This window comes from Aptenodytes patagonicus, chromosome 26, assembly GCF_965638725.1.
Source record: "Aptenodytes patagonicus chromosome 26, bAptPat1.pri.cur, whole genome shotgun sequence".
NCBI classification, from domain to species: Eukaryota; Metazoa; Chordata; class Aves; order Sphenisciformes; family Spheniscidae; genus Aptenodytes; species Aptenodytes patagonicus.
In genome coordinates, this window is record NC_134974.1 from 1074212 (window position 1) to 1092930 (window position 18719).

Below are 18719 nucleotides of genomic sequence, written 5' to 3' on the forward strand. Positions count from 1 at the left end.
GCCCCGCTCCAGGGCTGCATGGCACGCCTGCCCCCTCTCCCTCTCTCCGCAGCCGGCTGCTCTCGGCTCAGCCCGGCCCGACCCGCCCTCCCGGCCTCTCCCGCCGGACCCTCCTCCCAAGGTAACGCCCGGGCCGGGGTGGGGGTCCCGGACAGGCACCTCCCCGGCTGCCGGCCACTGCTGCATGCCTGGCTGCACACCAGCTCTCGGGGACCTGCGGGCTGCGGCCCCTCCGTGGCGCGGCTCCTGGCACACACCGCCTGGCAGAGCCGGTACCCCCCCCACGGGAGAGCCCTGGGCCCCAAAAAACCTCCTGCCTGGCGGGAGGCTCAGCCCCGCGGCCACCGGTCCCCAAGCTGTCTCGCTGTCCCCCAGCTGTCTCACTGTCCCTGCTCTCTCTGCCCAGGCCCCCCCCTCGGACAGGCCGCCCCCCCCCACACGCCCGCTGCCTGCGGACCCCGTGGCGCCAGGCACTCAGGTAACGGCGGCACGGCGGCGGCACCGGCGTGTGGAGCAGGATGGCGTGCGCCTGGACCGGGCCTCCCCCTGCCCCCCCTGGGGCAAGGGAGGTGGTTTGGGCCCCCCCCTGAGCCCATCAGGGGGGGTTGACCCGTGCCGCAGCTTTGACACCCCCATTCCCCCCACAGCCCCCAGGTCCAGCCAAGCCCCCCCCGCCTCAGCGGCCGCTGCCCTCGGACCCCCCGGGCCTTCGCTCCCCCGCAGCGAGACACCCCCCAGCCACCCCTACGTCATGGTGATTCCCTCCAGGTAAGGGGGTGGGGGGGGGACAGACAGGACCGGGCTGGGGAGGCCAAGGTGGGGGGCGAGTGGGGGCTGTAGGGGCCAGAGTGGGGGAGGCTGTAGGGTGCCAGGGTGGGGGGCTGCAGGGGGCCAAAGTGGGGTGCAGGTGGGGGCTGTAGGGAGGGCAGAGGGGGGAGCCAGAGCAGGGGGCTGGGGGGAGCCAGAGCGGGGTGCCATGTTGCGGCCCCGGCCCCGTCACCGCCCGCCTCTCTCCCCCAGGCCGGCTCCCCCGCCGCCGGCGGGCGCCCAGCGGGAGACCTGAGCCGCGGGCCGGGACCGCCGCAGCGCTGGAGTCGCCGGGCCGGGCCGTGGGGAAGGCCTCGCCCCGGGCCCCGCGGGGCCTCGCCGCCCGCTTGTCCCCCGCCGACGCCAATAAAGGGTCTGTGAGCTGCCTCCGCGCTGCCTCCGCCGGACCGGGGGCCCCGGGGCGGGGGGAGCGGGACCGGCCGCGCCGCCCCGCGGAACTACGGCTCCCGGCAGCACCCGCGGCGCCCGCCGGAAGTACCGCCCCCCCGCGCAGGAAGTGGCTCCCGGCCGCGACTGCCCCCTGGCGGGGACTGCGCGCGCAGCCGTGCGGCGGAGGGGGGCGCGGGTCTCCCTCGGAGCCACGTGGGCACGGGCACGTGCAGGGGCCGCCCCGTGTGTGCACGGACACACGCGTGTGCAGGAGTCACCCCCCCGTGTGCACGGACACGCGTGTGCAGGAGCTGCCCCCTGTGTGCATGGACACGTGTGCAGGAGTCACCCCGTGTCTGCACACAAGCGTGTGCAGGAGCTGCCCCGTGTGTGCATAGACACGTGTGTGCAGGAGCTGCCCCCTGTGTGCATGGACACACGCGTGTGGAGGAGTCACCCCGTGTCTGCACACAAGCGTGTGCAGGAGCTGCCCCGTGTGTGCATAGACACGTGTGTGCAGGAGCTGCCCCCTGTGTGCATGGACACACGCGTGTGGAGGAGTCACCCCGTGTCTGCACACAAGCGTGTGCAGGAGCCGCCCCATGTGTGCACAGGCACATGCGTGTGCAGGAGTCACCCCATGTCTGCACACAAGCATGTGCAGGAGCCGCCCTGTGTGTGCATGGACACGCGTGTGTGCAGGAGTCACCCCGTGTCTGCACACAAGCGTGTGCAGGAGCCGCCCCATGTGTGCACAGGCACACGCGTGTGCAGGAGCCGCCCCGTGTGTGCATGGACACACGTGTGTGCAGGAGTCACCCCATGTGCATGGACACACGCGTGTGCAGGAGCTGCCCCCTGTGTGCATGGACACACGCGTGTGCAGGAGTCACCCTGTGTGTGCACAGGCACACGTGTGTGCAGGAGTCACCCCGTGTCTGCACACAAGCATGTGCAGGAGCCGCCCTGTGTGTGCATGGACACAAGCATGTGCAGGAGCCTCCCCCCCTGTGCATGGACACACGCGTGTGCAGGAGCTGCCCCCTGTGTGCATGGACACACGTGTGTGCAGGAGTCACCCCGTGTCTGCACACAAGCGTGTGCAGGAGCTGCCCCCTGTGTGCATGGACACACGCGTGTGCAGGAGCCGCCCCGTGTGTGCACGGGTACACGTGTGGAGGAGTCACCCCGTGTCTGCACACAAGCGTGTGCAGGAGCTGCCCCCTGTGTGCATGGACACACGCGTGTGCAGGAGTCACCCCGTGTCTGCACACACGCGTGTGCAGGAGCTGCCCCGTGTGCACGGACCAGCACCGTTCCTCCGCCGGGTCCCGCTGCGCCTGGCCGGTGCCGGTACCGGCGTCCAGTGGGTGCTGATGCCCGGCGGGGGCACGGGTGGGCGCGGGGAGCACCCGGTGCTGCCGGTCCCGGGTGCCCGGGCCGTGCTGGGCAGTGCCGGTCCCGGTCGATGCCCGAGGTACCAGGGCGGTGCCGGGGGTGCCGGCTGGGGCGGGGGGGGGGACCGGGTAGGTGCCGAGGATGCCGGTCCCGGTGCCAGGGCGGTGCCGGGGGTGCCGGCTGGGGCGGGGGGGGGACCGGGTAGGTGCCGAGGATGCCGGTCCCGGTGCCGGATCGGTGCGGGGGTGACGGTCCCGGTGCCGGTGGGCGCCGGATTAGGGGCGGGGGAGGGGGTGCCGGGTCGGCCCCGGGTCGGTGCCGGTCCGCCCCGGGTCGGTGCCGGTCCCGGTGGGTGCCGGAGGAGGCGGGGGGGATGCCGGGTCGGTGCCGGGGTGCCGGTCCCGGTGCCGATGGATGTCGGAGGTGCCGGTCGGTGCGGGGTTGCCGGTCCCGGTCCCGTTCGGTGCCGGGGATGCCAGATGGTTTCGGGGTGCCGGTCCCGGTGCCGGGGGGTGCCGGTGCCGCCCCCCAAGGGTTAATGGCGCTCGGGGAAGTTGCCGGGCGGCGGCGCGGCGCGGATTGGCCCGAAGTTGGCGGGGCGGGCCGGGCCGTGCCGAGCCCCGCCGTGCCGGGCCGCCCCCGCCCCCGCCGGCCCCCGCCCCGGCCCCGGCCCCGCCGCCCCCCGCCGCCGCCGGCGGAGCCATGCGCCCCGCGCCGCTGCTCGGGCTCCTGCTCTGGGCGCCGCTGCTCTGGGCGCCGCCGCCGCCGGTGCGCGGCCTCCGCCACGGCGTCTACTGGAACGGCAGCAACCCCAGGTAGCGCCGCCGCCCCCGCCGGCCCCGCCGCCTTTGTGCTCCCCGGGCCCCGCCGAGCCCCGGGCCCGCGCCGCCGGGAGGGTCGGGGCGGCGGGCGGTGGGCTCCCGGGCGGGGCGGAGCTGGCGGGCACCGAGCCACCGGGCAGCCCCCGTGCTAGCGGGTGCCCCCGGGTGATACCGAGACGGTGAGTACCTCCCGGTGGTACCGAGCCCCGGGTGCTACCGAGCCACCGGGCACCCCCAGGTGATACCGAGCTGGTGAGTACCCCCAGGTGGTACAGAGCCACCGGGCATCCCCGGTGGCACCGAGCCCCAGGTGGTAGCGAACAGGTGAGTATCCCCCGGTGGTACCGAGCCACCGGGCACCCCCGGGCGTTACCGAGCCGATGAGTACCCCCAGGTGGTGCTGAGCCCCGAGCGGTACTGAGCCACTGGGCACCCCCAGTGGCACCAAGGGAGCCCCAGGGTGGTACCGAGCCGGTGAGTACCCCCAGTGGTACTGAGCCACCAAGCTCCGGGTGGTACCGAGCCACCGGGCATCCCCAGGCGGTACCGAGCCAGTGAGTACCCCCAGGTAGTACTGAGCCGCCGGGCACTGCTGGTGGCATCGAGCCCCGGGTGGTATCGAGCAGGTGAGTACCCCCAGGTGATACTGAGCCCTGGGTGGTACCGAGCTGGTGGACACTCCTGGTGGTACCAAGTCCCCCGGTGGTACCAACCCGCACTGAGCCCGGGCACCCTTGGTGGTACTGAGCTTTGGGCATCCTCATGTGGTACCGAGCCTGGGCACGCTTGCTGGGCATGGGGCTGGTGGGCAGCCCTGGGGCAATTGCGGCCGGTGGGCATCAAGCCTGGGGTCACCCTGGGTGGCATCAAGCCGGTGGGTGGCACTGCCAGGGCTGTGGATCCCCATAGTGGATGTCCCCGCTGGTGGGGGCCATTGGGCACGGCCCAGCCCAGCCCCTGCCCAGCCACAGGTGCTGCCCACAGGCTCTGCCATCATCGGTGGGCCGGGGTCCAGTCCCATCCCTTCTCCCAGCCTCCTCCATTTTAGGCATTTCCCAGCTCGGGGCCCAGGGGAGTGGGGAGGCAAGGTCGGGGTGTTGTGCTGAGGGCCCGGGGGCTGCACTCCCGCACATGGGTCTCGTGCCCTTGGCCCGCAAAGCTGGGCTGGGGCAGGTGGGCACACTCCAGGCAGGGCTGGGGGCACCGATGCTGCCTTACCTTCCCCCTGCAAGTGGGGACCCACGGATGGGAGACGTGGGAACCCACCACCCGTGGGTGCCCCAGGAATGGGGGGGGGCGGGGGGGGGGCGTGTGCCCCTCCGCAGGGTCAGGGCAGGGCCCCGGCCCCTGGCAGCCCTCGGCCCTGCCTGGGCTCGTCCCAGCCAGCGTCGCCCGGCGGGATGCTCTGAGTCAGCGGGGAGCCCGCGCCCGGTCCTGTCCTCGAAGAGCCCCTGGCCTGGGGGGGCAGCTGGGGCCTGAGCCTCCCCGGCTCGACAGCGCTGCCGGCCCGGTGATTAATGCACCGACCTCTGCCGCAGCTGCCAGGAATCTGCGCCTGGTGTAAACACTGCCTGTGCCTGCACCGGGGTGGGAGGAGGGGGCTGGAGCTGGCCCCGGGGTCTCCCCGCTAGCCCCCTTCCTGGCAGGACAGGACGACCCTGCCAGCCAGGCGGCAGCTCGGCAGCACCATCCCTGCCGCAGCGCTGCCAGCAAGGCCAGGGCCCTGCCGGGCTGGTGCATGTCTGGGCCGCGGCAGGATCCAGCTGGTTGGGAGACGCGGGCGCAGGACGGAGACTGCCGCCCTGCTGGGGCTGGGAAGGGGGAGAGGGGCTCCTGCTCTGTTGCCTGTCCCGGGTGGGCAGGACCAAGCATGTGCACATATGTGTATGTGTGCACATGTGTGTGCGTGTGTGTGTGTGTGTGCCTGCAGAGGTGTCTGCTCCACCCCAGCCTAGCCGCACGCGCTGTTTGCAGCCATGAGCTCATGCCATCCCAACAGCCACGCTGGTGCCTGCCTGCCCGCGCAGGTACCCGGGCTGGGCCCCCTCCCCTGCCTGCCCAGCCAGCAGAGCCCCCCGTGCCCCCTGCCCTGGCCAGCCGTGCCCCTGGAAGTACCATGTGGTGCAGGAGGCATCGTGTGGGGCGGCCCCCCGCCGGGGTGTCAGCACCGATCAGCGCCGGGGTGGTGAGGCGGGTGCCTGGGGCGAGGGGCTTTGTGCCCTGGCTGGCGTGGCTGGGCTTCCCCGGCCGCGGCGGCCGAGCCCATTCAGCTCCAGTGGCCTGCGGCTAATCCGAGCTGATGCCTGGTTGTGTGGAGCGGACGAACGCCCGGTAGCTGTTCGGCAAAAGCCCGGCCACCTGCTCTGCCGGGGCGGGGGGCAGCAGGGCGTCCCTCCCAGGGACAACGGGACCCCTGGCCGCCCACTCCCCAGCTCGCCCTGCCCGGCAGGTTCCTGCGGGACGACTACGCCATCCAGGTGGCCATTAATGACTACCTGGACATCTACTGCCCGCACTACGAGGGGGCCGTGCCCGCCGGCCGGGCAGAGACCTTCACGCTCTTCATGGTGGACCGGGAGGGCTACCGCGGCTGCTACGAGACCCCCGGCGCCTTCAAGCGCTGGGAGTGCAACCGGCCCCAGGCACCCTTCGGGCCCGTCCGCTTCTCGGAGAAGATCCAGCGCTTCACCCCCTTCTCGCTCGGCTTCGAGTTCCAGCCGGGGGAGACCTACTACTACATTTGTGAGTCACCCCGGGGCCTGGGGCGCAGTCGGGCGGCTGCACCGGGGGTGGGTGCAGCGGGGTCGGGTCCCACCAGGGTTTGGCTGCACCCAGAGGTCTGGGTGGAACCAGGTTTGGGGCATGCAGGAGGTTCGGGGTGCATCGAGGATCTGGATGCAGCCATGGTTGGGGTAAACAGGGGGGGTCTGGATGCAACTGAGGGTTGGGATGCAACCAGGGTTGGGGTGCACCGGAGGTCTACGTGCAACCAAGGTTGGGGTGAACAAAGGGGATCTGGATGCCCCCGGGAGTCTGGATGCAACCAGGGCTGGGGTGCTTGGGGGGGGGGGTGTCCAGCTGCACCTAGGGATCTGGATGCAGCAGGGGCCGGGGTGGGCAGGGGGTCTGGATGCCCCGGGGTGGGGGCGCGGGGGGTGCCGGTCCCGCAGTCCGCCAGGAGGGGGCGCCCCAGGCCCGGCTCTGACCCGGCCGTCGGGGGGTCCCGTCCCGGGCTGGGGGGGCCGTGCCGGGGGGGGGCCCGCTGATGTGTTCCCTCTGCCCAGCTGTCCCCAGCCCCGAGAGCGCCGGGCGCTGCCTGAAGCTGCGCGTCTCCGTCTGCTGCAGAGGCACGAGTGAGTCCGACCGGGGGGCGGCTGTGCCCCAAAAGTCTAGGGCTCCCCCTCTCCTGTCTCTGGGGCAGCCTGGTCCCCGCTGGGTGTACTGGTTTGCACTGGGGCCTTGAGGGGACACCGTGTCCCCCAGGGGAGCCAGTCTCTGACACTGCTGGGGTTTGTTTCAGCACCGGAGCCGGTGACGGAGGTTCCCAATTCGCAGCCCCACGGGCGTGGGGGGCCGGAGGGTGAGTACAAGGCGGGCAGGTGGGCCAGGGGGCGGCCAGGGGCGCCCGGGGCTGGCTCAGCCTGACCTCTGCTCTTGCCCTGGCAGACGCAGTGCCTGCCCGGGGCATCGCAGCCCCGCTGCAGCCTCGCGCCCCGTGCCTGGCGCTGGTGCTCCTCACCCTGCTCTGGATCTGACCCTCGGCGCTGCCCATGGCGGGGGGACGGGCTCCTCTGCCCCACTGCCTGCTTCCAGACTCTTCCTCCACCACCATCCCCCCGCCCCGAGCCCATGGGGCAGCCCCGGGCCACGACTCACTCACCCGCCGGACCCCCACGGAGCCGAGCCGGGGCCAGGAGCTCCAGGCTGGAAGGTGAGGGGGGCACGGGGGGCTCCCAAGCAGTGGGTGCCCCCAGGGGCTGGTCCCCCTTGCCATGCCACAGCATCCCCTGATGGGGCTCTCCCCTTCCCAGGGACCTCGCTTCCCGCCAGCATCGCTGCACACCGGCCCCGCCAGCCGCCCTGCCCCAGCGCTGGGCTCCCTGCAGCTCAGCGGACGCCTGCTCTGCCCCAGGGCCATCGCCTCATCTTGTGCCTTCCCCCGTGGACCCCTGCCCCGGGGGACTGGCGACCCCCAGGCCCTGGAGCGGGCGCCGGATGGAGGCAGGCGCCCGGCCCCTCTGCTGCCTTGTCCTCCGGCGAGGACACACCGATCTGTCTTCTGGGAAGACGCCCTCCTCCATGCCGTCACTGGCCCCTACGGTTTGGTTTTAACCCCTGGTAGTGACTGAGCCGAGCAATACAGTGTTTGCAAGATTGCTGTGCTCTCAGGCTGTGCAGCCCCCACCCCTGGCCTCGCACTGCCCACGGTCCCCTCCTGCCCGTGCCCACCTGCCTGCGGTCCCCTCCTGCTTGTACCCACCTGCCCATGGTCCCCGTCCCCGCAGGGGTGCTGGGGCACAGGCCGGGTGGCTGCTCCCCGGGGGTGCCTGCACCTCTTGCCACGACCTTTCATGCCAGGGGTTTAATTGCAGTGATTTGATATTGAGACGTCAGCTCATGTCACAGGGAGAGCTTTAATTACAGACGAGCTGCCTGCAATTAGTGCCTGGCAGCGGGACCCAGAGCTGGCCACCAGCGCCTGGTAAGGGACAGGGACGAGGGGCGGCAGGGCTGGGGGGGTCGCTCACCCAGAGCCCCCAGCTGGGCGCCCTGGTCCTGCTCGCTGCCCTTGGCCGGGCTTGGGCTGCCCGCATGGCGGTGGTCCTCCATCCATCTGTCCCGCCGCCCACTGCGTACCCCATTAGGATGCACCACAAAGCAGGGGGCTGTGGAGGCCACGGTTGGGGTGTCACCCTTTACCTATGGGGCACCCAGGTCGCTGCATGGGCCAATCTTGCAGTGTGGCTGGGTCCCTGCCACCAGGGTCACAGCTCCGGTGCAGCCAGCGGCCATGGGATGGAGCCAGCAGCGGTGTGCCCCAGGCTTGCCTGCTGGTGGGAGAGTTGCTTGAGGCTTCCGCAGCGGCCGGCGGCTCCTGTCCCCCTGCCCCGTGGGTGCAGCCCCCCGCTGCCCTGCTCGGGGGGCCCAGCCAGGGCCGAGCCCCCCATGGGGCTGCTGGCAGCCAGGCCCCTGCGTCCCCCTCCCCGCGCAGGCGTTGCCGGCCGCCTGCCGCAGTGGTGCTGGGCACGTCAGACAGGTTTTATGGCTTCTCGGGAGAAACTGCTCGGCAAGAGGCTGAGCAAAAGCATCGACCGCACCGCACCCCTCCCCCCCTCCCGTGCCGCTGCCTGCCCTTCCCCCGCCGCACCCTGCACCCTGTCCCCATGGGGGGCAGCGGAGCCTGGCCCCACTGCGGGGCCCAGGATGGTGCCTGGCGGCTGCCTGGTGTAGAGGTGTCCATGCCCTGTAGGAGCCCCATGCAGGGATCCTCAGGGGGGAAACTCTGCCTTGTGGGACCCCCCCATGCGGGGGTCATGTCATCTGGGGGGGACCGTACCCAAGGGACCTCCATGCGGGGATGCTGGGAGCAACCGTGTCCCAAGGGACCCTCATGTCAGAATGCTGGCTGGGGGCATCCCCCAATGGACCCCTGTGGAGGGATTCCGGGGGGCTGCCCATCTCGCTGCCCCAGCCCCGCCGGGGCTTTCCCAGGTGAGGGCCAAGGGGTCCCTGTGAGGACCCGAGTGTGGGTGCCGGGTCCCGGAGCAGTGGGGCCCTGTCCTTGAGCGGGGGTTGCTTGGTATGCGGGAGCCGCTGCCGGCTTCAAATCCCATCGACTTCCAATGAGCAATGCCATCAATAAAAGCTAATTGATGGCACGGCCGCTCCAAATCAGATTCCCCATCCCCTGAATCGAATTGATGGCTCCGCGCCCCGCAGCCAGCCGCGGCAGAAATTGAATCTATTAAAGGAATAGGCTCCATTAGCCCGTCCCTTCTGTCTCGCAATCTCCCCGCCTTGGGGCTCCCCCCCCACCCGATGCCGGCCCCTGCCCCAGCACTGCCACCCACGCCAGTTGGGATGCTCGGGTGCCAGGACACCCAGATCCCACTGGGGAAGGGCGTGGGGTGAGGGTGTCCAGGTGCTCTCAGCCGACGGGTCCATGCCCCATGGGGCAGCCCCGGGCGCTGTGGGCGGGTGGGAGTTAAACCCTTGGAAATTGGGAAGGAAAAATTTATCACCAGGGACGGAAAATGATGCAAAACAGTAATAGGCAGCCCTGAGATGAAGAGGGGGATAAAGAGGCGGCGGGTTGTGCTGACAGCCTGGGAGTCACAATGGCGTGGCGGGAGGTGAGATGGAGGCATGGTGTGGCCATGCCCAGCCCTGTGCTCTGGCTTGCTGCCGGGACGGGAGACCGTGGGTACACCGTGGCACCGGGATGAGCCTGGGCGCAGGCCCCTGGCCCTATGGTGCTTCCGGCAGCATGTGAAGAAGCTCCTGGCACTGGGTACCCCCGGCCAGCCACGCTGCTGGGGTCCCCTCACCCAGCCGTGCCGGGACAGGGGACCCGGCGCTCCCCAACACCCCTCACCGCCCTGGGGTGAGGATGAGGTCAGGCACCCTGGCCATCCCAGGGGCAGCCCCAGGACACACAGGGCAGGACATGGGGCCCAGCAGCCCCCCTCAGATGGCTGGAAGGGAGGAGCACAGTCCCCCCCCGGGGTGGTGGGGTCCATCCCTGCCTGTCTCCCATGGGTGTAGGGCAGCGGCTGCAGCCCCCACCCGAGAGCTGTCGAGAGCATCTCAGAGATGGGAAATGGCTCTGTGTCACCATGGAAACGGGGCCACCAGCTCGCCATGCTGAGGGGACATGCTGAGCCGAGGGGACATGCGTGCTGAGCCCTGAGGAGCGCAGCACCGGGTGAGCCAGGCACTGAGCACTGGCCGCAGGCTCCCAGGCACCCCGGGGCCACGCCACAGAGCCCATCACTCGCCTCGGTCCTGCTCTTGCATCACCCGGTGGTTGCGGGCACATGGTGGGAAGCCACCCCAGCGTGATGCCACCCCGGTGTGTTGCCACCCCAGCCGGGCAGCTCTGCGCCGCTGCACCGGTGCTCAGCGCTGGGCACGCGGGGCCGGAGCCGGCTGTTCCCCGAGCAGCCGCCTGATGATGAACATTGTCAAGGTTATAATTTAGCAAAACACTCAGCAGGGGCTTTGGAGGGAGCTGGCCCGCGCCAGCTAATTAGCCAGAGCCGCGCGCACCGAGCCCGCGCCTGCCATAGCAATGAGGGTGCATGCACTGGGCGTGCCAGCTTGCACCGGCGTGGCACACACATGCAGGGGCTGTTGCATCCCACCCGCATCCCGTGCGGCCAGGGCAGGGTGCCGGGCGGGCAGCTGCATCTCCACTGGCCAATTTACGCTGCCGGGGTCGGAGCAGAGGGCACTGCCGTTTATCTCCGCTGGCCCGGGGCCAGGGTGGCAGCCAGCGCAGCGGGTAGAGCACACGGGAGCACGGTGCACGCGCTCGCCAGCCCGGGCACTGGCAGGTTTGCGCCCCCGGGGCTACGGACGCAGGCAGATGCTGCGTGCACGCATCCCCACTCTGTGCTGGGGTGTCTGTCCATCCCTGCCTGCGTCTGTCTGCCCGTGCCCCTGCGTGTGTTGGGGAGCTGGCAGTGGCTCGGCAGGGCTGCCCCCCTCCCCAGCCTGCTGTAATCCTGACGGACAGTAATCCTGCTGTGCCGGAGCTGGGATGGGCAGGAGCTGCCCTTGCAGCGGCAGCGCCATTCAGCTGCCGGCTCTGTCGGTGCTGCCTGCACCTGCTGCATACTAAGGGCCCTCGGTGCTGGAACCGGCTCTGCCGCGCCCTGGGGTCCCTGTGCTGGGACCCTCTCTGGACCCCTGGGGACAGGGCTGGCAGCCCATGGGAGCCCCAGGCAGCAGTGTGGGATCTGCCCCAAGGCACGTGGGCAGGGTGCAGGCAGGGTGCAGGCAGGGCTCCCACCTGGGTTTTAAGCCTCCTGTCCTCTTGTCCCTCATCAGTTTTAAACGGAGCTGGGTCTATCCTGGGACTCTCAGGCTGGCACTGGCCCAGCTGGCAGGAGGAGAACGGAGCCGCAGCTCAGCAGTGGCTGGGAGGAGGATTTGGACAGGAACGGGTTGGTGCAAACGACACGGCGTTACCCTCCAGCACGCTGCATTCCCGGGGCAGCCAGATGGTGAGGGTGGGGGCTGGGGTGGGTGCCCACCCAGGACAGTATCTTCCAAGGATGCCCAGAGCGGGTGCTGCGAGGGTCGGCGGCAGGGCTGGATGCCAGGGTTTCACCACAGCCCTGGCAAGCTGTAGCTCACAAAGCGCCGCGGGCGCAGAGCCCTCACTGCCTGTCCGTCCCCTCCGGGCACACGTCCGGCTGGGAGGATGCTGGTGGGGACAGAGGGGCCCCGGCACCGAGGGCTGGGGCTGCAGGCGCGATGCTCGGGCACGGAGCAGAGGTGAGTCCCCAGGGGGCTGCAGGGCAGGGGGAAGCTGGTGGGCTCCTGCACAGGGGTCTCTCTTCATGCCAGGGGCCACAGTGCAGGAGTCCTGCGTTGCCTCTGTGCCTGCTCCCCATGTTCATTGATCTGCCCCGTACTCCTTTGATCATCAGGCTGCTAACGAGCTTCCCTGGCAAAGATCTTGTTAGCCACGCAAGAGCCCCATGCTGCCTGGGCAGCATCTGGCTTTGGTGGGCATGGGGCTGGTGTGCCTGGCTCCACCGCGGGCAACTTCCTGGGTCCCTGCCAGTCCCAGCCCGGGGACAGGGACGGGGACAGGCAGGTGCCAGAGGCTGGCAGGAGCGCGGTGCGGCCAGCCCGTGGCCAGAAGCAGGAGCACCAGGAGGCAGATCGATGCGCTGAATTATTTAGCGAGGGAGCACAAAGCAGCTGCGATGGCAACACCCTGTGCGGGGGCACGGGGCCCCCCCACCCAGCCCAGACGGGGTGGCTGGGCACCCACTGCCGGGCTGCAGGTTCGGTGCATCCGCCTGGGGTCCTCTGCCACCCCCTTGGGTGTTGGGTGCCAGCAGCACGGGGCACTCCACTCCCCCAGCACCTCTCCATGCCTCGCTGGCCATGCCAGGCTGTCCCTGGGTGGTGCCACTGGCACTGCCTCCTCTGTCCCCTGCCGCGCACCACTGCAGCAGCACCCAGCTGGCACCATGAGGTTGGCACAGGCCCCGCCGGAGCCCGGCGGCTGCCACTGCCAGAGGGACCACCCGTTTTCACCAGGACCCCCACTGGGCTGCCGCATCTCAGGCGAGCGCTGAGCCATGGCTGCCCTTGCCCCGCGCCCCCGGTCCCTCTCGCAAGCCTTTTATAAGCGATGCATTATTAAAACTACCCCGCGCCATCACTCACGGCCGGCGTGACAGCGGGTGCCGCATCAAACCTGATGAATATTTCAGGCCCTGAAATCTCCTGCGCCTGCAATGCTTTATCCTGAGCCCCCCTGCCACCCCCCCCAATTTATTAGCTCATTTGCTTCCCCTCGCTTCTGCCCAGCACCAAGGGCGCAGCAAAACAGGGTCACCGCGTGCACCCGGCCCCTCTCCCCAACCCCAGGCTGGGGGGGTCACCCACCGCCGCGGCTCCAGCCCAGGATGGATGGGGATGGGCTGTCCCCAAGGGGAGAGTGGGCAATGTCAGAGCTGGTTGCACATCCCCAGGGCAGAGCCAGAGCAGCCCCGCACTGCTGAGCTCAGTGCCAGCCGGGGGTCCCCAGGATGGCTCCCATGTCCCCCCCGGACCCCTGCACCCATCCCCATCCCTTGTTTGGCACCAAGGGCCTGCAGTTCTCCTGGCATTGTCACCTGTGGGGTCAGGGCAGGAACATGGGGACAATCCTGGGCAAGTCACAGCATGGACCTGTCCCCATCACCCCCAGCCTGGCACCCCCCCCATATCACCCCTTCCGCCTCTGCCAGCGCTCCCGGTCCCGGCAGCCGCAGATGCTAATTGCAGCGTGATCTATGTACGGCGGGAGCGGGATATTGATGCTGCCTGTCACCCCTCAATCGGATTAACGTCACTTAGGCACTAGTAATGGGCGGCTCAGAGATCTGCCACCGGGCCTGGAGCGGGGCTGACAGGGGCTCCGGCAGCACCATCCTGTATCAGTGCAGGTGCCGGGTCTGACCTGCCACCACGGGCCAGGTCCCTGCCCAGTCCCACGGATGCTCCACCAGCTCCATCACCCCTCGCGCCTCTCCCAGCACCCCTAGGGAGCCACCCCGTGCTCAACCCTCCCCCGGGGCCACAGCACTGTGTGCATAGCAGCCGGCGTGGTGACACACCAGGGAGCCCCTGTGCGCACTGACAGCCCCGACACACGCGCTCCTGCGGACACCCATGCGCGCTTGCCCTCAGGCTGCACGCGGCGCCCCGGGGGCAGGCTGCAACAGCAGAGTCAGCGTGGCCCAGGTGTAGGCAGTGTTCAGGGAGGGCAAGATGCCGCTGGGGCTGAGCAGGGCTGAGTCCCAGGGGTGCTGCGAGGCCATGCCAGGGCTCCGGTGAGGGCGAGTCTGGGGTGCAGGGTCCCTTGGGGGGGCTGTGGTGTGCGGTGGCCCCATGCCTGCTGTGCGCTTGGGTGCTCCCATGGCTGCTGGAAACAGCGGGGCTCAGCATGGGGTTTACGGCTCCTCGTGGCCCAGCCACATGCGCCGTCAGCGCCGTGCTTGGCTCTCCGTTGCTGCTCTGCCCACCACCGCCACTGCCTGCCCAGCTCTGATGGGTGCTGGGGGGGCAGCAGGCTGTAGCCCCCACCCCAGATGGTGCCTGTTGCAGTTCCTGCAGCCCCTGGCCACCGTGCAGGAGACACCAGGGTGGCACGGCCAGGGTGAGCGGAGCACTAGGCTCCAGGGCAGGCAGGGATGAGGCCAGCAGGGAGCTGAGCGCCAGGGCCAGGGCCAGCGGCTGCAGACCCAGCTCCGTGTCCTTGTCCCTTCCCTGGGGAGCTGTGGCTGCCGCGCTGCAGTGGGGCCAGGTGCCAGCCCCCGCTGCGCTTGCCCTGCCCACGCCGGACAGCTCTCTCCCAGCACAGCCCTCGCGCCCGCTGGCGCATCCTTGCCGCGGCCATGCCGGAGCAGGAGGGCCTGGGCCAGGGCCAGCAGGGCCGGGGCTGCTGCTGCCGGTGGATGATATTGGAGTGATCTTGAGGCCAGGAGGGAGGTCTGCCACACAGGAGGAGAGGAGAAGAGAGGAGCCGGCTGAGTCACTCGGTGCCGGCTGCTGACTCAGGCACTTACTGCCAGGTAGCCCCTGCCGCCGGCACGTGGGCTGCCGGGCCGCAGGATGCAGCAGAGGGGGCAGCTGGGACCCTGGCACTGCCTGGCACCCCAGTCCGGCACCTGTGGTGCCACGGGGTGGTCCAAGGTGAGAGCAGCATGCGCGTGGGTGCTGGTCTGTGCCTTGCAGCGTGGTGACCTGCTTCTACCTGGGATCACCCGCCAGCGGCACATCTGTGTGCCAGGGTGGTGTGGGGGGACTGTGGCTGCCAGGCCGTGGGAACCATGAGGAGCTGGCCGCCTGCACCTCCCACCTGGCACCTCTGGGTGCCCGCACACCCAGGGCTCGTGGGATTTGGCACGGCAGAGCCCGCTGGAGCCAGGCTTCCGGCAAACAGGCGCCTGGCGCCCAGGGCAGGGACCCTGTGGCTTCCTCCCTGCCAGGCAGCAGGAGCAGCCCCAGTGCTGTGAGCCAGCCTGGGGCTGGCAGGCGGCGGGGCCGGGAGCCACGCACGGCTTCATCCGGCGGCTCCGCGAGGAAGCTGATTTCCTCCGACAGCCCGGCTCTGCGCTGCTGCCGCCACCCGGCGCAGCTGCCCACTCATGGCCATGGCCGGGCTGCTGGCGGCTGGCTTTGCGTTGGCAATTAACCCTCCTCTGCGATCCCGCGCCATCAAGCTCCGCATCAATTAACTCAAGCCACTGAGGTGCTAATTAACGAATCACCCCTATGTCCTTCTGCGTAGCGGGGCTCACCTCCAGCCCCCCCACAGCATGAGGCCGCTCTGGCTGGAACTGTGGCTCGCCAGGGAGGTGGTCTGGTGGCCAGTGGCACTACCACCCATCTTCACCTCCCCGGTGCCCTGGATCATGCTGCCATCGCTCCAAGCCCAGCCCCAAAGCAGCCCCAGGAGGTCCTGCAGGATGCTTCCAGGGCTGGAGGTCCCCCCTCTCCCCAGGTGTGGGGGGGTCAGCACCCTGTGCCCTCACTGGGGTGGCGCTTGCCCAGCACTCGCCAAGATGCTGATGCGGCGCGACCATCCATGAGGCCTTCATTCAAATTTAAAGACCGACGCGGGGATAAAAAAGGAAAGGGGCAGCGAGGAGCAGGGTGGCTGTGAGCCCACGAGCGTGGTGTGCGGCGAGCCTGCCCCAGGCGTGCTGGCCGAGCGTGCTCCCTGGCAGGACGGTGGCATGTCCAAGTGCCGGCACAAGGCTGCCTGGGGCTGCCCAATTTGTATGGCTAAGTGCTGCCAGGAGGAGCTGGCAGGAGCTGGGGGCCACTCGGCTCCGTGCAGACATGCCGGTACCGTGGGCTACCTGCTCCCCGACCCGGGTGCCGTGGCCCTGTGGCCCTGGCCGCCTGCTCTGTGTGCCATTAGGATGTTCTTGCTGTGTCTGGCTAGGCACGTGCCGGCACCTGGCTCCTCCTGGCAGGTCGGGAGCCCTGAGCTCAGCGTGTTTGGGGCCATGTAGGTGTGGCTGGTGAATATTTCATGCCCGCATTCACCGAGCCCTTTCTTGGTTACACTCCTGCCTCCTCCCCGCGTTCTCGCCATGTTTATTTATTTAATGAATTATTTATCGGCTCCCCCTCTCGCTCGGCTGGGCGCTGCTCCGCTGCTGCCCCCCCGCTCCCCCCCCCCCCCCCCCCCCAGCTCCCAGCCTGGCGCGATGATTTATTGAATGCCGGCTCTGCTCTGTGGTTGCGACATACTGTCACAGGAAGCCGCGGTTAAATATTAACCAGGGCGGGTGAAGCTGCCGGCAGGACCTCCAGGCCCACCCCGCTCCAAGCACAGCAGCCACCATGGCCAGTGCTTGTGGCTGCCCGCTCCAGGCGGTGGGCGGGGGGCTTTGCTCTGGTCCCCACTGCTTTGAAGCAGGAACCTGCTGGATCTCAGTGAGACAGGCACGGGGTGGAGGAGACAGGGGGCACGGAATTGGGGGGGGGAGATGGGGCTGCTTCATGCCCCAGCTCTCCTGGAGAGCTCAAGGCCTCGTGTCCTCCTGAGAGTGAAGCCACCCGGCTGGCGGTGACCCTGGCAGTCCCCACAGGAGACGCCGTCTCCTGCTGTGGGTGGCAAAACCCAGCCAAGCCCCCTCTGCATGCTGGCTGCTGCGGCCGGGCTCCATCCCCAAGCCCTGGGGATGATGCCCGGTGGGTACCAGTGCCCACGCGTGGGTGCACACCGTGATGCTCAGGGCACTTCTGGCTGCCAGGGTCCCTCCGTCCCTGCAGGAGTGCTCCGTCCATCCCACCGCAGCCTCGCGCATCAGGGTGCTCCGGTGCAGGGTCCCCCCCAGTGATCGCGGCCGCATGCGGATGCTGTCGGCGGCGTGCGCGTTGCCATGAGCAGGGGGTTTCCATGTGGAGGTGTGTGTTGCCATGGGTTTGCTGAGCCAAGGCGTTTCCATGGCGGCAGCGCGGTGCTGTCGGGCCCTTCCAGAGGTGCGCAGCCCCCTGGGATGCCCCAGCACCAGGGTGCACAGGGAGGGAGCCGCCGCTGCCACCGCTGTGCCCCAGCACCTGGGTGCCCTGGCCCCCTGCAGCCCCTCCTGCCCCTGCCCCCCCCAGCGCCCCCCCCCCACCTCCGACAGAGGCCCCCCCCCTCCCCCCTGGGCCAGACAGATCCCTTTTCCACGTGTTGTGTTTTCTTCACTTCACTTCTCCGGATGAATAATTAATACAGGCTTTTTTGGTCCTCCGGGCCCTTCCGCCAGCCCCTTCCCCCTTCCCAGCAGGACTCTGGTGGGGGCTTGGCCCCCCAGTGCCACCGGCATGGATGGGGGCTGTGAGGCTGTGGCACAGCCCTGCCACGGGTACCGCTGGTGCTGGGCCCCCATGGCGCTGAGTGGGACTGGGGGGGCCTCAGCAAGACCCTGGCCACCACTGTCCTCGTCCCCCTTCATGGGCTGGGGAAGCATCCACACGTCCGCAAGGGTTTTGGGGAGCCCGAAAAGGGGCCCTAAGGGGGGAGTGGCTCCGCGTCCGCCCTGAGCTCCCCTGGCAGCTTTGGGGAGCTGGGAACCCCTCTTAACCTTGGCATTGGGCAACAGATGCCCCTAGCCCAGGGCTATGCCGTGTCACCTGCCTGGGCCTGGGAGCCGCCGTGCCCGGGCAGTGGGGACACAGGGACGCGGCGTTCGGCCCCGCACCGCCCCGGCCATGCTTGCCACTCCAGCGAGATGACTCCCGGCGGAAGCAGCCAGGGCCAGCTCAGCAAGCCCAGCCACGGTTTCGATAGCCTCCTGGTTTTATTTGCAAGCTCCTCGGGCTGCCAAATCTCCGGGTCGTGTGCAAAGCCGGTGCTGCCAGAGCAGGGGCCATCAGGTTGGTGCTGGCAGCACGCGCGCGCTCGGGCGCGCTCCTGCGTGGGAGCTCATGGTGAGCTGCGTGTGCCTGTGCTGGTGCGAGTGTGCTCGTGTGTGCACATGTGTGCTGGGGCGTGGATCACCTGGCACACGGGACTGCCGGGTGTTGCTAAGGGATCTTGCCGAGGACGGGCAGCTGGAGCTGGCACCCAGCTCAATCTCTTCCCGCATGGCTGGCAGGGACCGGCGCCCGGGGAGCACCCGCCAGGCCCCTGGGTACCTCTGCCGCACAGACCCTCATGGGGAAACGAGGCAGAGATGTGGGAAGAGCAAGGGGACCAGCCCTGCGGGTGGGTGCTCGGCCACATGCAGGCTCCTGCGGCAGGACGGGGCAGGCGGGAGAGCCTGGCACTGTGGCTGTGCTCCTCCAGCACCTGGGCTGCCCTGGCACGCTGGCCCCAGCCCGCCCGAGCTGGTGGCAAGTGGCTGCGTGCCCACCCTCCCAAGTGGCTGGATGCCCACCCTTCCAAATGGCTGGATGCCCACCTGCCCGCCTGCTCCTGTGTCCCCGGGGCGGCCAAACCCCTCTGCGAACACGTGTGACCCCCATGGTGCTGGCAGCAGCACCACGAGGACCCTCTGGGGCCCTGAGCCCCAGCGCTCCCACCCAGGGAGACCACAATGTCAGTGGGACCTGGCATTGGTGCCGCCACCC

The 18719-nt window shown here is 69.5% G+C and overlaps 1 protein-coding gene across 1 annotated transcript; it reads left to right on the forward strand.

Annotated features, from left to right (window-relative positions):
• The first annotated feature begins 3297 nt into the window (after positions 1-3297).
• LOC143171226 (ephrin-A4-like) lies at positions 3298-7568 on the forward strand. Its single transcript, XM_076360048.1, has 6 exons — positions 3298-3410; positions 5866-6158; positions 6701-6769; positions 6937-6996; positions 7083-7347; positions 7448-7568. Exons 1-5 carry the CDS (start codon positions 3298-3300, stop codon positions 7169-7171), a joined length of 624 nt encoding a protein of 207 aa, XP_076216163.1. The 3' UTR covers positions 7172-7347; positions 7448-7568.
• The last annotated feature ends 11151 nt before the right edge of the window (positions 7569-18719 follow it).